The sequence below is a fragment of the Nematolebias whitei genome, chromosome 14 (genome assembly GCF_014905685.2).
Source record: "Nematolebias whitei isolate Nwh7 chromosome 14, NemWhi1, whole genome shotgun sequence".
Classification (NCBI taxonomy): domain Eukaryota; kingdom Metazoa; phylum Chordata; class Actinopteri; order Cyprinodontiformes; family Rivulidae; genus Nematolebias; species Nematolebias whitei.
The window spans coordinates 6,915,331-6,930,671 of record NC_056511.1 but is presented as its reverse complement, the minus strand read 5'-3'; the positions used below and the strand labels follow the sequence as shown (position 1 = coordinate 6,930,671).

At 40.0% G+C, this 15,341-nt stretch overlaps 2 protein-coding genes across 2 annotated transcripts in view; both read right to left on the bottom strand.

Moving 5' to 3' along the window:
- Positions 1–2,405, bottom strand: part of LOC119420814 (zinc finger protein 239-like) — a 10,154-nt gene extending 7,749 nt beyond the window's left edge. The window contains exon 1 of the mRNA XM_037688241.1: positions 2,087–2,405. Within this exon, the coding sequence (XP_037544169.1) occupies positions 2,087–2,213 (127 nt within the window). The 5' untranslated portion in view covers positions 2,214–2,405. The remainder of the gene's footprint in view (positions 1–2,086) is intronic.
- A 6,079-nt stretch (positions 2,406–8,484) lies between these two features.
- On the bottom strand, positions 8,485–13,472 carry LOC119420813 (zinc finger protein OZF-like). The gene is made up of 3 exons (XM_037688240.1): positions 13,430–13,472; positions 12,074–12,382; positions 8,485–9,755 (listed from the first exon to the last, which is right to left on the bottom strand). The coding sequence occupies exons 1-3, from the start codon at positions 13,470–13,472 to the stop codon at positions 8,485–8,487; spliced, it is 1,623 nt and encodes a 540-aa protein (XP_037544168.1).
- Between the last annotated feature and the right edge of the window lie 1,869 nt (positions 13,473–15,341).

Here is a 15,341-nt window from a genome sequence, read left to right as displayed (position 1 = left end):
ATATATACAATTTTCTTGTATTTATTAATTCATATGCTTTTTATGATTGTCTACTGTTCTACTGATAAAAATCTTCTGGAGGGTAAACTATATCTTGGCTGCAAGTATCAAGCTGCGAAATCCTCCGTTTTCTACAACTGATAGCGGTTGGTAATTAATTACGATGAAGTTTAGCAACTTCTCGGTAAACATTTGAGCTCCGTGGCTTCAGCAAAGTGTTCTTCTCGTTCAGTCCGAAGAAGGCAGTCTGATTTCTGTCAGCCGTGCTCAGTCTGCCCCTCCTCCAAGATGGGCAGACTGACCTTGGCTGACCGAAATCAGACTGCCTTCTTCAAAATGAACGAGAAGAACACACCGCTGAAGCCACGGAGCTCCAATGTCCAACGTAAAACTTACCGTGGTTTAATGTGGTGCTATGTTTATGTTTGATGTATTGTAGGTCGTGACCAAGCTGCCTCCTCTCGGTACAGCAGCTCTGCAGACATTGCACGTTGCTGTCTTGCGATGTTTAGTGTAAAATACTTCCACACAGTGGACATGTTTCGATGAAAAGTTGGTTAGCCGTTAGCAACAGTGCTGCTCTGCTCACGTTTTAGCTGGCTGCAAACTATGAAATGGATTTCCTGAATGTGAGGCGGGTCTTATTACTCTGGGTTTCACGAGACACGCCTCTGATCAGAAAATCTAGCCAACTTGCAGATCAGCAGGCAGGGAATCACACGCAGAGATGTTTCAGCAGACTTAGACGTGCGTCATGGATCGGAAATCTCTGAAGGTTGGATCAGAAAAATCTGATACATAAATTATGCTGTATCGGAGTCCGATACTGATATTGGATCGGCCCCATCCCTAATCATAATATATTTATGCATAGAGGTTGACAAAGCCGATTAGTCAGCCATAAACACAGAAAAAAGTTCCAAAGTCCTGATAGGATGGTACAGTGTCTATCAGCATTCTGATAGGGCCACAGATGTCCTTGGGAAGGGGGGCAGAGCTTCTAGTTTACGTATCCTCCAGGAGCAATTTGAGATAAGTTGGCCTGTCCAAGGCCAGTGGGGAGGTCCAATTTCAGATAAACAACAATTGTTTGGGCTGCCAGGCTCTGTTTTCTGTCTGCCTTCAAGTTCTGCTGGTGCACTCAATGGCAAATCCAAACAGCCAGAATTAGTGGACATTCCACCTGGTCCGTGCTCGATTTAGCATTCTCCAAGATTGAATGCTTCGTGCTGGCGAGTTTCAGGAGCCGCAAGTGGCCTATGATTCTTAGAAATCGTGTCCAGCTTGTGGTTGAGCTCGGTAAGCATACGAGTTTGAGAGCTCAAGGCACAGATTAATCCTTCACATAAGGCTGACAGATTTACCATGGTCAAAACTACTGCCGACGTCTTCCTAATTTGTCGATATCAAAAGGTATCCACCGATTCCAAAAAGCAGAAACTCTGTTATCATAAATCCAATAATGTACGCATCATATATGTCCTCCACAGACAGCACAGACAGGTTTTATTTTAGAAATTAATTATGTTTTTCACTCAGCAAGTAAGGAACACCTTGCCCTTACTGGACTATGGTGATGTGCTGCACATGAGAGTCCCTTCCAAATATCTGCAGTCCTTAGACACATTTACCACAGTGCTCTGAGGTTCATCACTGGTTACAGTCACCTCACTCATCAATGTGAGCTGTACTCTAAATCTGGCTGCTCTTTATCTCTTTCTCTTTATTCCATCTTATTTAGGCACATTTCTTAAAATACAAAATAAACCACTACGCCTTACGCTCCAACAACGTCGTCCTGTCTGTTCCTTGTGTCAGAACTGAATTAGAAAAAAAGGTTCAGCTTTGCTGCCCCCTCCGCGTGAAACACCTACAGTCTGATCAAACTGCCAACACTCATCTCTGTTGGAGCCTGCAGTTCAATCCTAAAAGACAGAGTTCCGTCAACAAGGTTCTGGCTGGATTTTAAAGATAAAAGTGGTAAAAGTGCGACAGCACCTGGTCCTCTAAAGATGCTAAGTCACTTAGCTACCAAAACTGCAGCTAACATCATCACACTAAATAGGATAAATGTATTTATACAAACCTAATCTGTGCAGAAGAACTCTGGGGTTCAAAACAGCATCCAGGATTTTATTTTGTTGCATTTTTTCTTTTAAACGAGACAGTTCCTCTTCATGATCTGGGCCCGTCTTGTTCAGAAACTCCGACATTTCTTCCGCTGCAGCTTCCCGTCCTTATTTAGCCTGTTGTCTCCACATCTGTTAGCTTTCCTTGAGCTAAAGTTTCATTTAACAGTTACTGAGCCGAACTCAAGAAGTTGGATTTACTCCAAAAGTTACAGAAAGTTTGTAAATCGACAAAAAGTAGAGACGGTCCGTTGGACGCTAAAGCTAAGTCGCATAAACAATGACGTACTAGCGCTGAGTCGGAGCTTGATTCGTTTAGTCTGAGTCATGTGATCTATGACGTCAGATGCACCGTCTAACAAGGTTATGTCAGGTCATCTGGACGGATTTTTTGTTGTTGTTGTTGAAACGTTTCTTCTTTTATCTAAAAAGACTTCTTAAGTCTGAGGCACTGCAAACTCAGTCTTACAAATAGTGGATCAGGTGGCCACTCCTGCAGACTGTTGCTCCCATGACTAAAGAGTATTTTATTTCCCCACTGAGATGACCAGAATGTGGTGTCAGAGGTGTGGAACACCGAAATACTCTAAATTAAATAAATCAATAATTAAAGCATTATGAAATAAGAAAAAATGACTTATTTCATAATTGTCTTTTTCAAGGCTTATTTAGTTCATAATGCTGTTTTTCATGGCTTATTTCATAATGTTTTTCACAACGGCTTATTTATTTCATAATGCCACTTTTCAGCAGAATGACTTCAGCTGTGAATCAATGTCAGTGGGTTGGACCTGCACGCCCACTGGCTGATCCTTCATGTCATCCATTAGTTTTCCTGCTCACTGGTACGGCTAGCATAGCAGCTAGCAGCGACTTGCTAGGTCAACAGTCATGAAGGATGGCAGAGTTGCATGAATTTTGTTCAGCTCAGGTAACTTTAGCAGATCAAATTGCGAGGATTACATTCTCAGAAGATACAGGTGTCGTGACAAAAAGTGATGGACTGAAAAAAAAGAGAAAATTTTACTCAAAGTAAATATTTACAGACTTATTTTTAGTGAATTTACTTCTAACACTGAAGCTTCAAAGCACGCTTCAAACTTGACAGTTTCGATGGTGAAGCAGTGGGCCGGAGCTTGCTTCATGTGACATCACCAATCACGTGTGAACCACTTCACTGCTTTATTCAGACTGAGTCAGCTGACTGCTTCAAGTTCACAGGCAGAGTTTCAAACATTTGGCGCAATTCAGTGTCTTTAAGATGGCTCAAGCCCCGGTACACATCCCCGTTCTACACGTATTATAAGTTATGAACAGCTCTCGTTTTTTGATATTCGGACTTTAGGTGGATTATTCTGTCATGGCGCAACCATCTAGGAAGCGTTCCCAAGTGTGGGAATATTTTGATTTGAAGCCATCTAATAAGGTAATGTACATTCAAAATGTTTATTAGAAAGCCTATAGCCTATACTATGCAGTAGAGTTATAGTCATGGTATCATGTTATGCAAGAGGTGCAGTAACGGGTTGTTATCTTGGTTTTACAGGTGCAGAGTTTGCTTTGCCCACAGCTGCTGATGTATAATAATATGTCATCAATGCTGAGGCATTATAGAGCCAAACACGAGAACACTCAGCCTCATGCCACCGACAGTTAAATATTTGTAAGTTAATTCTGTGTTACTTTTTTCATTATTTTCTTTATTTATATATTTTTTTAAGATCCAGGAAGAAAGAGCTTGATGAAGCTCTTGTGAACATCCTGATGCATGCTCAATAATCCAGGTAGAACAATCTAAAAAGTTAAGTCTGGTCCTCTGGAGGACCAGACTTAACTTTTTTAGATACGCTCTTGTGGACTTCATAGTGAAGGACTCCCAGCCTTTTACTGTGGCTCCGGTGGAGAGGACCGGGGGCACTAGCGAAGGTCCGTCTAGCTCGCTCTGAATTTTGTCGTTGGCCACCAAGCACAAAAAATGCCTGTACTTCAGCATTAGACCACGGTGTTGTCATTATTGTTTTTAAAATCTTAAAAATAGGTCCAGTCGCTCCTCGAGTTCGAATTATTGCAAATAGTGGATCGGGCTGTTGTGAAAATTTCTCAAACAACCAGTGACTCCACCCCCTGACCAATCAGTGACTGACAGTGTCACCCACTGACCAATCAGTGACCGACAGTGTTCTGACATCACGTTTTAGTGCCAGTTTGGCACGCTTGGAACCCCGGAGAAAAAGGGACTAAAAAAGGGACCAGTTCCACAAACGGTTGCTAGTGGAAAAGCCTTGGAACTGTGCCGAGTCGAACCGGGTTGTACCGTTACTAATGGAAAAGGACCATATGTTAATTATCCTCCACCTTTCTGGTAAACAACTGTCCTTCCTAAAGGCTCCAGTATAGTCGGGCATACATCAGTCCGCGGAGGTCCGCGCGTACCGGATTAGAGTCGAAGCAGACGCCCACAGGGCATGTCCGTGCAAAGCTCAATTTTTATGACTGTGTACACGTACTCGGTGTTGCACAATAAACTGCCCGGTGACGGACTGTTTTCTATGCGACACCGATGTATTAAATTCCCCTTCTTCATCCCTGATCTGGTTTAATGGCATTTTCTTTTGTTTTGTTTTTTTGCCAAAAGGCAAGCAATCTCTTCCGCTTCCTCCTCCTCCGTTGACATCATGACTGAAATGGTGAGAAATGAAAGATTGTTGTCATGAGCGAATTAAAATCAGGTCCAGCGTGGCTGCGGGAGGGTCAGGAGATTTCCTGGTGGGCTGGTCTGATGTGTGGGCTGCAGGGCCAGCGCTCCCTGTTTTGTTTTTAGAACTTTTTATTAACAACATATAAACATAGAACACCGCTAGGGCTGGGGCTGCCAGCTCTCTCTTTTTTGTTTGTTTGTGACCTGTCAATCAATCCAGTAGGCATGTCAGCAAATGACCAATTCAATTCAATTCAAAAATACTTTATTAATCCCAGAGGGAAATTATTTGTTGTTGTAACTCATTATACTTATTTCATTAAGAGATGCTATAGACACTGATGGTTGTAAACAGGAAAGATCTCTTGTAAAGTTCCATCCCACAGTGGATCCTAAGAAACTGGCTGCAGATGTCGTCTGATCTGTCCACCCAGACTCGGCTGGCATCTCGGTTTCCCTCGGGCTGTAGGACCGCCCAAATGCTGGGCAAAACTCCTCCCAGAGCGATGGCCACTCCTCCCAGCAGTCTGCCGACTCCTCGTCACTGCGGACAGCCAACTGTAGGTGCCGAGGGACGATCCTGTCCTTCCGCTGTCACGAGCCGTGTTTCCTGCTAGTTCCAGGATCTCAGTGATCAGGCACTCGAGCACAGCTGGCAGGTAGATGAGAATGCATCCACAGAACATCCTTTTCAGCCTGCCTGAAAATTATAGAGTTGATGTATGGGGCTCATGCAGTGGATAAAGTGAAAACTGTCCTGCTCTCTTAACACTGTCATAGTCAGTCAGAGTCAGAGTTTCTTTATTGTCATTTCTTTATTGTCATATTGTCAAGAACTTAGATAAAATCGCTGAAAATTGCAAAAATCAGCTGCATGACAGGATCAAGAAGATATCTTGACAAAACTACATTTTTTGTTTTTTAAGACTGTTTTTAAAATTACTCTGTTGTTAGTTTTTAAAGAAAAGTTATACGAGTAATTCTCGAAACAGTACTCTGGTAGTTGTTATTTCTGTTGTACAACTACCACTTTACCTTTTACAAATAAAAGTTTGTAACCATTTACTTTATTATTTACTTTATTCTATATTTAACTACTATTACTTATAATATTACTTATAATATTAATGATAATATTTACTTTATTCTTTTATCACTTTGATAAAGAGATTAATCTGATTGAGTCTTTTGGGAGAGGGGATTAGTGAGAGATTAGGGGCTCTGTTTGATCTTCCTGAGTGCGAGTGTGGAAAAATAACACTTGACATGAGGATTATTGAAAAAATACACTCCTGTCTTGACAGTGACTTTCAAATCTTGTAAACTATGACTACTTGGCTTGCCATATTAGCATCTCTCATTTTTCTTGACAGATCGTGATGACTGAAAAGCGTTTCCACACAGCTGATTTGAAATAAACAGATTTTCCATGCTTTGCTTTGGAGTGCTTTAGATTGTGCATTCTTCTACTTTTAATCACAGCAGTTAGCAAAATAAAGTTAACATCTACCTAGATACATGAATTGGGAGTCAGGTACAAATAAATCTATCATTACACGTCTAATAGAAACAGCTAACATTTTCCTAACCCACTTTTTTCTGTGCATGGTTGCTGGGAAGCTGGTGCTGATCTCCAGCTTGTGTACTGTGCAAGAAGCAGGGAAGACCCTGGACAGGTCACAAATGCATCACAGGGCCACATAGAAAAAAAAAGAAAGAAAAAAGACACAACCACCCATTCGTCTTTTCATTCATGCCTGGAGAAAAAAAAAACGTATCAATTTACTCAACATGTGTTTTTTAGTCTGTTGGAGAAAACCCGAGGACCAAGGGAAAACCCATGCAATCACAAGTAGAGCATGCAAGTAAAATTCAATTCAGTTTATTTATATAGCTCCAAGTCACAACAGAAGTCGTCTCAGGGCACTGAACCAAAATATTAATATATAAAATAAGTCAACAGAAACATTCATATTTTAAAAATAATAATTTAACAGTATTTATCTGAGGAACAGACTGCTTCTCTCATCTTGAGCAAGCATGAAAGTGACAGTGGAAAGGAAAAACTCCCTCATGAGGAAGAAACCTTTAGCAGAACCAGGCTCAGGACAAGCGGCCATCTGCTTCGACTGGCTGGGTTTGAGAAGAACAGGAAGGAACAGATACACAATGGCAGGTCAAGAATCACGTTAAGATAGAAATAATATCAAATGAAAACTATTCAATTTTAGCAAATCGTTTAAGGAAATGAGGTCAGTTTGTCTTCTAGTAGTCTAAACTTAAGACAGCATGACAAGCCAACCCCAATCAGTCTTTATCAAAAAGGAAAGTCTTAAGCCCAGTTGTGGTGACTATTTGTCCATGAAAACAAAAAAACAAACAAAAAATGAAGATCTAACTGAAGGAGAATGTTACTCAAATAGTCCTTTGTTGCTCCGTGGGTTTACGTTTAACGCAGTACAAAGGAAATGTCCAAAAATCCAGTTTATGGTAGATTTATTCCAACTTGAAAGCCAAACAATTTGATATGCAGGAGCCCTTCCTCACACACCTGCTCCTGCATGACTGCTCCTCCTGTTGCTCAACCTCTGACTGGTAAAAAAAACATGTGACCACCCACGTCCCTCCAAACCTCCCTACAGCCTTCATATTTATGCCTCTAATACCCACATCCCAAATAAAAAATAAATAAATAAACTAAACAAATTACTAACCAACAAATTTATTCTAAACCATTATGATTAAACAAAAATACTAATTTAAAAATCAAACCTAAAAATAAGCTAATTTATGAACCAATAAACTAAATTCAAAGATAACAAAAATAGACAAATAGCTCCTACACCAGTCTTAAAACTGGACAATGTGTCAGCCCTAAAGACAGAAACTAGAAATTGGTTCCATAAGAGAGGAGCCTGATAACTGAAAGATATGCCTCCCATTATGCTTCTGGAAACTCTAGGAACTGTGAGATAGCCTGCAGCCTGAGAGCGAAGTGCTCTGTTAGGAAAATATAGAACAACAAGATCTCGAATATAAGATGGAGCTAGGTTGTTGAGAGCTTTGTAGGTTAGAAGTAAGAGTTTGAATTCAATTCTGGACTTGACAGGGAGCCAATGGAGAGAAGCTAAAACTGGAGAGAAATGATCTCTCCTATCAACTCCAGTTAAGACTCTGGCAGCAGCATTTTGGATTAACTGAAAACTTTTAAAAGAAGTATTTGGACACCCAGATAACAAAATCATTGCAATAGTCCAGTCTAGACATGACAAATGCATGAACCAGTTTTTCTGCATCATTTTTAGATAAGATGTTTCTAATTTTAGCAATATTACGCAGGTGGAAGAAATCGGATCTAGTAAGTACACATGTATTACTGCAAGTAAAAAATTCCATCCTTCCATCCATTCTCTTCCACTTATCCAGAGTCGAGTCATGGGGGTAGCAGCCTAAGTAGTGAGACCCAGACTTCCCTCTCCCCAGCCACTTGGGCCAGCTCCTCCGGGGGAATCCCAAGGCGTTCCCAAGCCAGCCAAGAAACATAGTCCCTCCAGCGTGTCCTGGGTCTCCTCCTCAATTATGGAAAACAATTTTCCACACCACACGTACTATTTAACAAGAAACACTGAAGTTGGTCAGTTTAAAAAGGGTGAGAACCTAAGTGTCTTTAGGATCTGTCAAAATATTTACAGCTAAACTGTTTATTCTTCCTGTGTGCACTTTCCTGTGTACTTTTAAATTTGACTTTAGTCCAAACCTTTGTCCACAAAGATCACAAGCAAATGGTTTCTGTCCTGTGTGGATTATCATGTGTCTGTTTAAATGTGACTTTAGTCTAAACCTTTGTCCACAAACATCACAAGCAAATGGTTTCTGTCCTGTGTGGATTGTCATGTGTCTGTTTAAAGTTGACTTGTGTCCAAACGTTTGTCCACAAACATCACAAGTAAATGGTTTCTGTCCTGTGTGGATTCTCATGTGTGAATTTAAAATCGACTTCCGTCCAAACCTTTGTCCACAAACATCACAAGCAAATGGTTTATGTCCTGTGTGGATTCTCATGTGTTGCTTTAAAGTTGACTTTTCTCTAAACTTGTGTTCACAAAGATCACAAGCAAATGGTTTCATTCCTGTGTGGATCATAATATGTATGTTTAAATGTGACTTTAGTCCAAACGTTTGTCCACAAACATCACAAGCAAATGGTTTATGTCCTGTGTGGATTCTCATGTGCGAGTTTAAATTGGACTTTTCTCTAAACTTGTGTTCACAAAGATCACAAGCAAATGGTTTCTCTCCTGTGTGAATTCTCATGTGTCTGTTTAGACTATCTTTTCTGTTAAATCTTTTTCCACAGTCGTCACAATTAAATGATTTCTGTTTTGACTGGATTTTTTTGTTTAGGCCTCCAGTTTTCTTCCCTCTAAAACATTTCTTACTAACCAAACTTGAGGACTTTATTCTTGAATGACCCGTCTTGTTTCTCTGGACAGACTCCTTGTGGATAAATTGCTTCTCACACTCAGAGAAGCTGCAAGATTTGTTAACGGTGTTTACACCTGACTCAGGAGTCCTGCTCTCCTTCCAGGCTTTGTCATGGTTTTCAAGTTCTGTTACAGAGTCTGATGAGTCTTTCAGCTGAGAATCAGGATAATTGACATCATCCTCATCCTCACTGACTTCAGTCTCTGAAGAGTTGGAATCATCTTCATTAATATTTAGATTAGGGTTCCTGGTAGTTCCTGCTCCTTCACAGTCCTCTCCACCAGTTGCTCCATTCATCTGGTCAGCTGAGCTGCTGGTTGGAAGATCTTGCTGCTGAAGCTTCATATGGAGGAGCTCTGGGTCCTTCTCAGCCACTTCAGACCTCCGTTCTTCAGACGCTTCTGCTACAATCAACGTCGTCTGCTGAACATCTGCAGGGAACACTGAAACACAAACATTAAGGACAGTTACAACTTTATATTCACACAAACATCATTTGTTGAGTTTACTGATCAACTCAAAACAACATCAAATGCTGGACGTCAGAAAAACCTCCTGAAACAAATCCAGTGAGCCAGACATCCTGACCGGCTATCAGAAGATGGTAAAACAAACAGATCAGACATGTCAAGGTAAAGACCAGCCATATTTCGTGTAAAATATCCACCAGCAGGTGTACAGGTGTTGGTCATAAAATTAGAATATCATGGAAAAGTTGATTTATTTCAGTAATTCCATTCAAAAAGTGAAACTTGTATATTATATTCATTCATTGCACACAGACTGATATATGTTAAATGTTTATTTTTTTAATGTTGATGATTATAACTGACAACTAATGAAAACCCCAAATTCAGTATCTCAGAACATTAGAATATTGTGAAAAGGTTCAATATTGAAGTCACCTGGTGCCACACTCTAATCAGCTAATTAACTCAAAACACCTGTAAATGCCTTTAAATGGTCTCTCAATCTAGTTCTGTAGGCTACACAATCACGGAGAAGACTGATGACTTGACAACTAAAACTACAAATCCCAGGATACACTGGTACAGCAAGCGCAACAACAGGAGTCCAGCTTTCTCATCTATATCTTGTTATTCTTTAATAGTTTTGTGCTGAAATTTAAGATAAATACTCAAGAGAACCAAACTGAAAACAGGAGACAGTTTGAGTTTTTGACTGTTGCTCATTTTGGTAAAAAAAATGAACAACAGAACACTAAACACCAAGATCGCATGATGAATTGCCAACTTTAAAGGTACATAAAATTATATTTCAATTTATAATTATCATTTGATGCTGACAGGAAAAGACTCAATCATTTTTCCAAACAGTGATACAAACTATAACTCTGGACTCTGTCCAGATTTAATATTTCATCAGCAACACATTGTTTCTGCTCCACATGCTGCTCAATCATTTTCTGCATTTGGCAGCACACTCACAGCTCTGATCAGATGTTGAAACACACTAACCATGGGCATGAATGTCATTACTTGATAATAAATACTAACCGCAGTGCTTCTACAGATCTAGACAGTCTAGAGCTGTTTCTAAAATCTCATACAAATTATCTGGTGGTGTAGTAATTTGTTGCTTTGTGTGCAGCACTTTACCCAACAGCCATTTTTATTTAATGTGCTATATAAATAAATTAGATTTGACTTTTCCATGCAAAAGTTTAGATGGATCAATACTGAAGTGACATTGGAAATGTCAACATCATAACTGTGTTAACATGTTTTTACAGGACTTGGTCCATGGCAACACTTACCAGCTGTGCTGGGAAACTGTTCATGATATGAAAACTGTCACTGGAAACATTAGAGCAGGAGTGTCAAACTGTTACAAAATCTGTAGTGCCAAAATTAAAAACTTGGTCTAAGCCACAGGCCAATTTCAGTCGATACATTCACTCAAGTCAAATACCAGACATCTTTTCTTGGATGCAGGTTCATCAACAAGGATTGATCTCATTTGACGTTCCCTGCTGCTCATTCCACATCTAATTTAAAGATTATTGAAAAATGCTTTTTTTTCCTAGCTTCAAATCTAAGAAACTGTCATGAGAAATCTGCACAAAATTAAGTATTTTATAATTTTTTTGGCAAAATGAGAAGCAATAAAAGTAATTTACATTTAAAATATAATCTTGAGGGGACAGATAAGATGTTGAGAAGGGTCAGATTTGGCCTGTAAGCCTCGAGTTTAACACATGTGCACTAGAGAAAGTACAATATTTCCTGCATAGCAGTTTTGTTGAGCTGAAAGTCAGAGTTGTTCATGTTGGAGGACCTGTTTGAGAGTGGTAGATGACCATGGTCCCAGAGATTCAGGTCATTGTCACTGTCATTACAAAGTGCTACCAGGGATAAAAGCAAATAAAAATCTAAAAATTAATTTTACACCTAAATTTTACTCAAACAAAATCTAACCCCTCCCCCCAAGTAATATGTTTTTACACATATTACTAACATATCACATATAAGATACAAACACAAATGTTGTTTATACAAGTTCTTCTTAAAGACTAAGTTTGTCAGCTTCATTAAAACTGTGACTAAAATGTTACAAACATCATCACAGTTGATCCAAATATACAAACCTAATTTGTAGTGATGAAAGTTGTGACTGAAATCATCATCCAGGATTTGGTTTTGTTGCTCCTTTTCCTTTAAATAAAAATGTTTCTCTTCATAATCTGCAGCTGATTTTTCCAGAAGCCTTGATATTTCTGATCCTCCACAATCTTCTCCACCAGTTGCTGCTTTCATCTGGTCAGCTGAGCTGCTGGTTGGAAGATCTCCATCTTCCACTTGGTGCTGATGAAGCTGAGAGAACAGAGGTTTCTCTTCATCATCCTCACTCTTCAAATGAACTGCAGTGAAGGAGAACCTGGTGTCATCAGTCTCCTCCTTCACACTGAGCTGCTCTACATCCAGACTGATCTTCAGTTCCTCCTCTTCCTCTTTTATGTTGAGGGTCTCTGGGTCCTTCTGACCAGAACTCCATTTTTCAGGAGCTTCTTCTTTAATCAGCACCATCTGCTGAACATCAGCAGGAAACACTGAAACACATGAACAACAAGGACAGTTATAACTTTATATTCACACAAACATTACTGGTGTTATCACAGAGTTCACTGATCAACTCAAAACATCTAATGCTGGACGTCAGAAAAATGTCCTGAAACTAAATCCCTATTCGCACGGGATTAGTTTTACCTAGGGACCACATGCTATTTGTAATAATCACGAAGATAGTCTGTGTTGTTAATCCCGTGCGAATCGGCCATGTCAGTAATTTGTAAAGTAAAAATTCCCCCCTCAAATTACCTACTGTATTTTGCTGAACTCTGAGGTCCTGTGATAATTCTAATCCAATGTGAATAGGCATCTCTGTTATTTGGATAGAAAAGTGTGGGATCCGACAGATAATTATGCGTTTTTTTATTTCCTCGGCGTATTTTTTATTTGCTTTTGTCTGCATTGGAGTGCATAAATAACCTTTTGTGTTTCGGACCAGCAAAAGCCTATCGACCCCCAACGGTCCCCAAAAAAGAAAAGGCTGAAAAGAAGGAGCAAAATCATATTCAAATGGTGGCTCACATCATGCATTGCTCTGTGCGGTAAGAATAATTTTCTTCTGTTTGTAGACTACTATACAGCTGGCTAGGGCTGGCAGTAACACAGCACCGAGTGACTGTAGCCTGAACATAACGTGACTGACATGAATGATGTAACGTTATTGTTACGCAATACACAGCGTGTTAACGTAATATCTGGAAGATGTCCGTAAATTTCACCTAAATCTCAGGCTTTGGTTATCCCGTGCGAGTGCACCACGTAAAAAACAGACGTTGGGGAGTAATTTATTTATTTCATGTGGTCCCTAGGTAAAACTAATCCTGTGTGAATACGGCTTTAATCCATAAAAGAGAGAGGTCCTTATGGCTGACTCCCAGAAGATGGTAAAAATGTAGAGCTTTCAGTCGGTTCTTTAAGGAACAAATTAACCATGTTGCAGAGTCTTCTAAACTTGTTCCAGATTTTTAATCAGCTGTGAGAAAATGCAAATATATCATATTAGGAGAACGTAGAGCCTTTTTACTTGCCTCCATAATAAACCAGCTCCAGATTGAACAGAGCTTTATCCATCCATCCTGCTTCTTTCTTTTTGGGTCATGGGGGTCACTGGTACCCATATCCAGGAGTCACTGTGCGAGAGGCAGGGATCACTCTCGACAGGTCTCCAGTCCATCACAGGGCCACATAGACAAACCAGACAAACAACCATTCACTCTCTCACTCACACTTAGCAACAATTTAGAGTTACCAATCAGTCTAACATACATGTTTTTGGTCTGTGGAAGGAAACTGGAATACCTGGGGAAAACCCAAGCATGCACGGAAATAACATGCAAACTCCAACCAGAAAGGCCCCTAGATTGGGATTTGAACTAAAGTAACCTGCTCGCTGAGAGGCAGCAGCTCTACCAACTGCGCCACCGTGCTGGCAAACTTACCATAAATTTTGCTATGTAAGTCACAGGTTTTTGCATAAATTACCATGCCTGCAACTTATACAGCAAAGTGACGCATTTGTTTTTTCCCCATATTTATAACCAAATTTTTGGCTGAGATCTGACGATTTCATTCATTCTGACATGGAAAATATTGAACACTACCATTTTCAGCCACTAGAGGGCACTGAACTAATATGGCAAGCCAAGTATCTCTTAATGAGACACTTGTCTTGCCATACAAAGCCGCCACCGTCTCTCTCCAGAACTTCTGGAGCAAACGTCAAATAAGCTGGATTTCACCGCGCCGCCCAGGTGAAATGCAGCTGACCATCAAAGTGCATTTATTAAGGAAAAGTTCAACTGAGGCACACTTTTACTATAATGTCGAGCAAACTAACAATTGTTTTTAGGTGGTTATATTGGTAAATTTCTAAGAAATGCACAGCAAATCCTCCCTCTGCCGCTCCTGTGAATCGATTCTTGAAATGCAGCTGATATGAACAATATTTATTAAGGAAAAGTTAAACTGAGACACACCTTTGCTATAATGTTGCGCAAACATAATTGTTGTTAAGTGTTAATCTTGACAGCGTTCAGCTTTACTGCCCCCTCAGCGTGGAACACCTACAGACAAACTACCAACACTCATCTCTGTTGGAGCCTGCAGTTCAATCCTAAAATACAGTGATCCATCCACAAGGTTCTGGCTGGATTTTAAAAATAAAAGCGGTAAAACTGCAACAGCACATAATCCTCTTGTTAAAGACGGGAGCTGGCTTTCATTATAATCCCGTCTCTGAGCAGATCAAAACCATAGGACCAGTCTAGATAAATATCTCAACACTCTAAAGATGCTAAGTCACTTAGCTACCAAAACTGCAGCTAACATCATCACACCAAATAAGATGAATTTATTTATACAAACCTAATCTGTGCAGAAGAACTCTGGGGTTCCAAACAGCATCCAGGATTTTGTTTTGTTGCAGTTTTTCTTTTAAACGAGACAGTTCCTCTTCATGATCTGGGCCTGTTTTGTCCAGAAACTTCAATATTTCTTCACCTGCTGCTTCCAGAATCGTTGTTTAGCCTGACGTCTCCACATCTGTTGGCTTTCGTTGATTTAAAGTTTCCTTTAACAGTTACTGAGCCGAACTCAAGAAGCTGGATTTACTCCAAACGTTACAGAAAGTTTATAAATCGATAAAAAGTAGAGACGGTCCGTTTGAAGCTGAAGCTAAGGCGCATAAACAATGACTCAGAAGCGATGAGTTGGAGCTTGACTAGTTTAGTCTAAGTCACGTGATCAGTGACGTCTGAAGCTCCGTCTATTAAGGTTAATTCAGGCCCTCTGGACCATAGATATAAACACAATATATATATGTGCAGCGATACCTACTTGTATTCTGTATTCCATACTGGTATGGTAAGGTATTCAACAGCGAGCCGCGATACCAAAGAAGGGGTCTCTGCAGGCAAATTCTGAAGGCGTATCTGGGCGCTC

Bases quoted from the DNA above. Each gene is read 5' to 3' on its own strand.
- LOC119420813 (XM_037688240.1), bottom strand. From the start codon at position 13,472: ATGGATAAAGCTCTGTTCAATCTGGAGCTGGTTTATTATGGAG. The intron at 12,383-13,429 runs GCAAGTAAAAAG...CATGTGTTTCAG, and splicing joins GGAGCTGGTTTATTATGGAG to TGTTTCCTGCTGATGTTCAG. The intron at 9,756-12,073 runs GTGGAGAAGATT...TTTGTGTTTCAG, and splicing joins CCAGATGAAAGCAGCAACTG to TGTTCCCTGCAGATGTTCAG.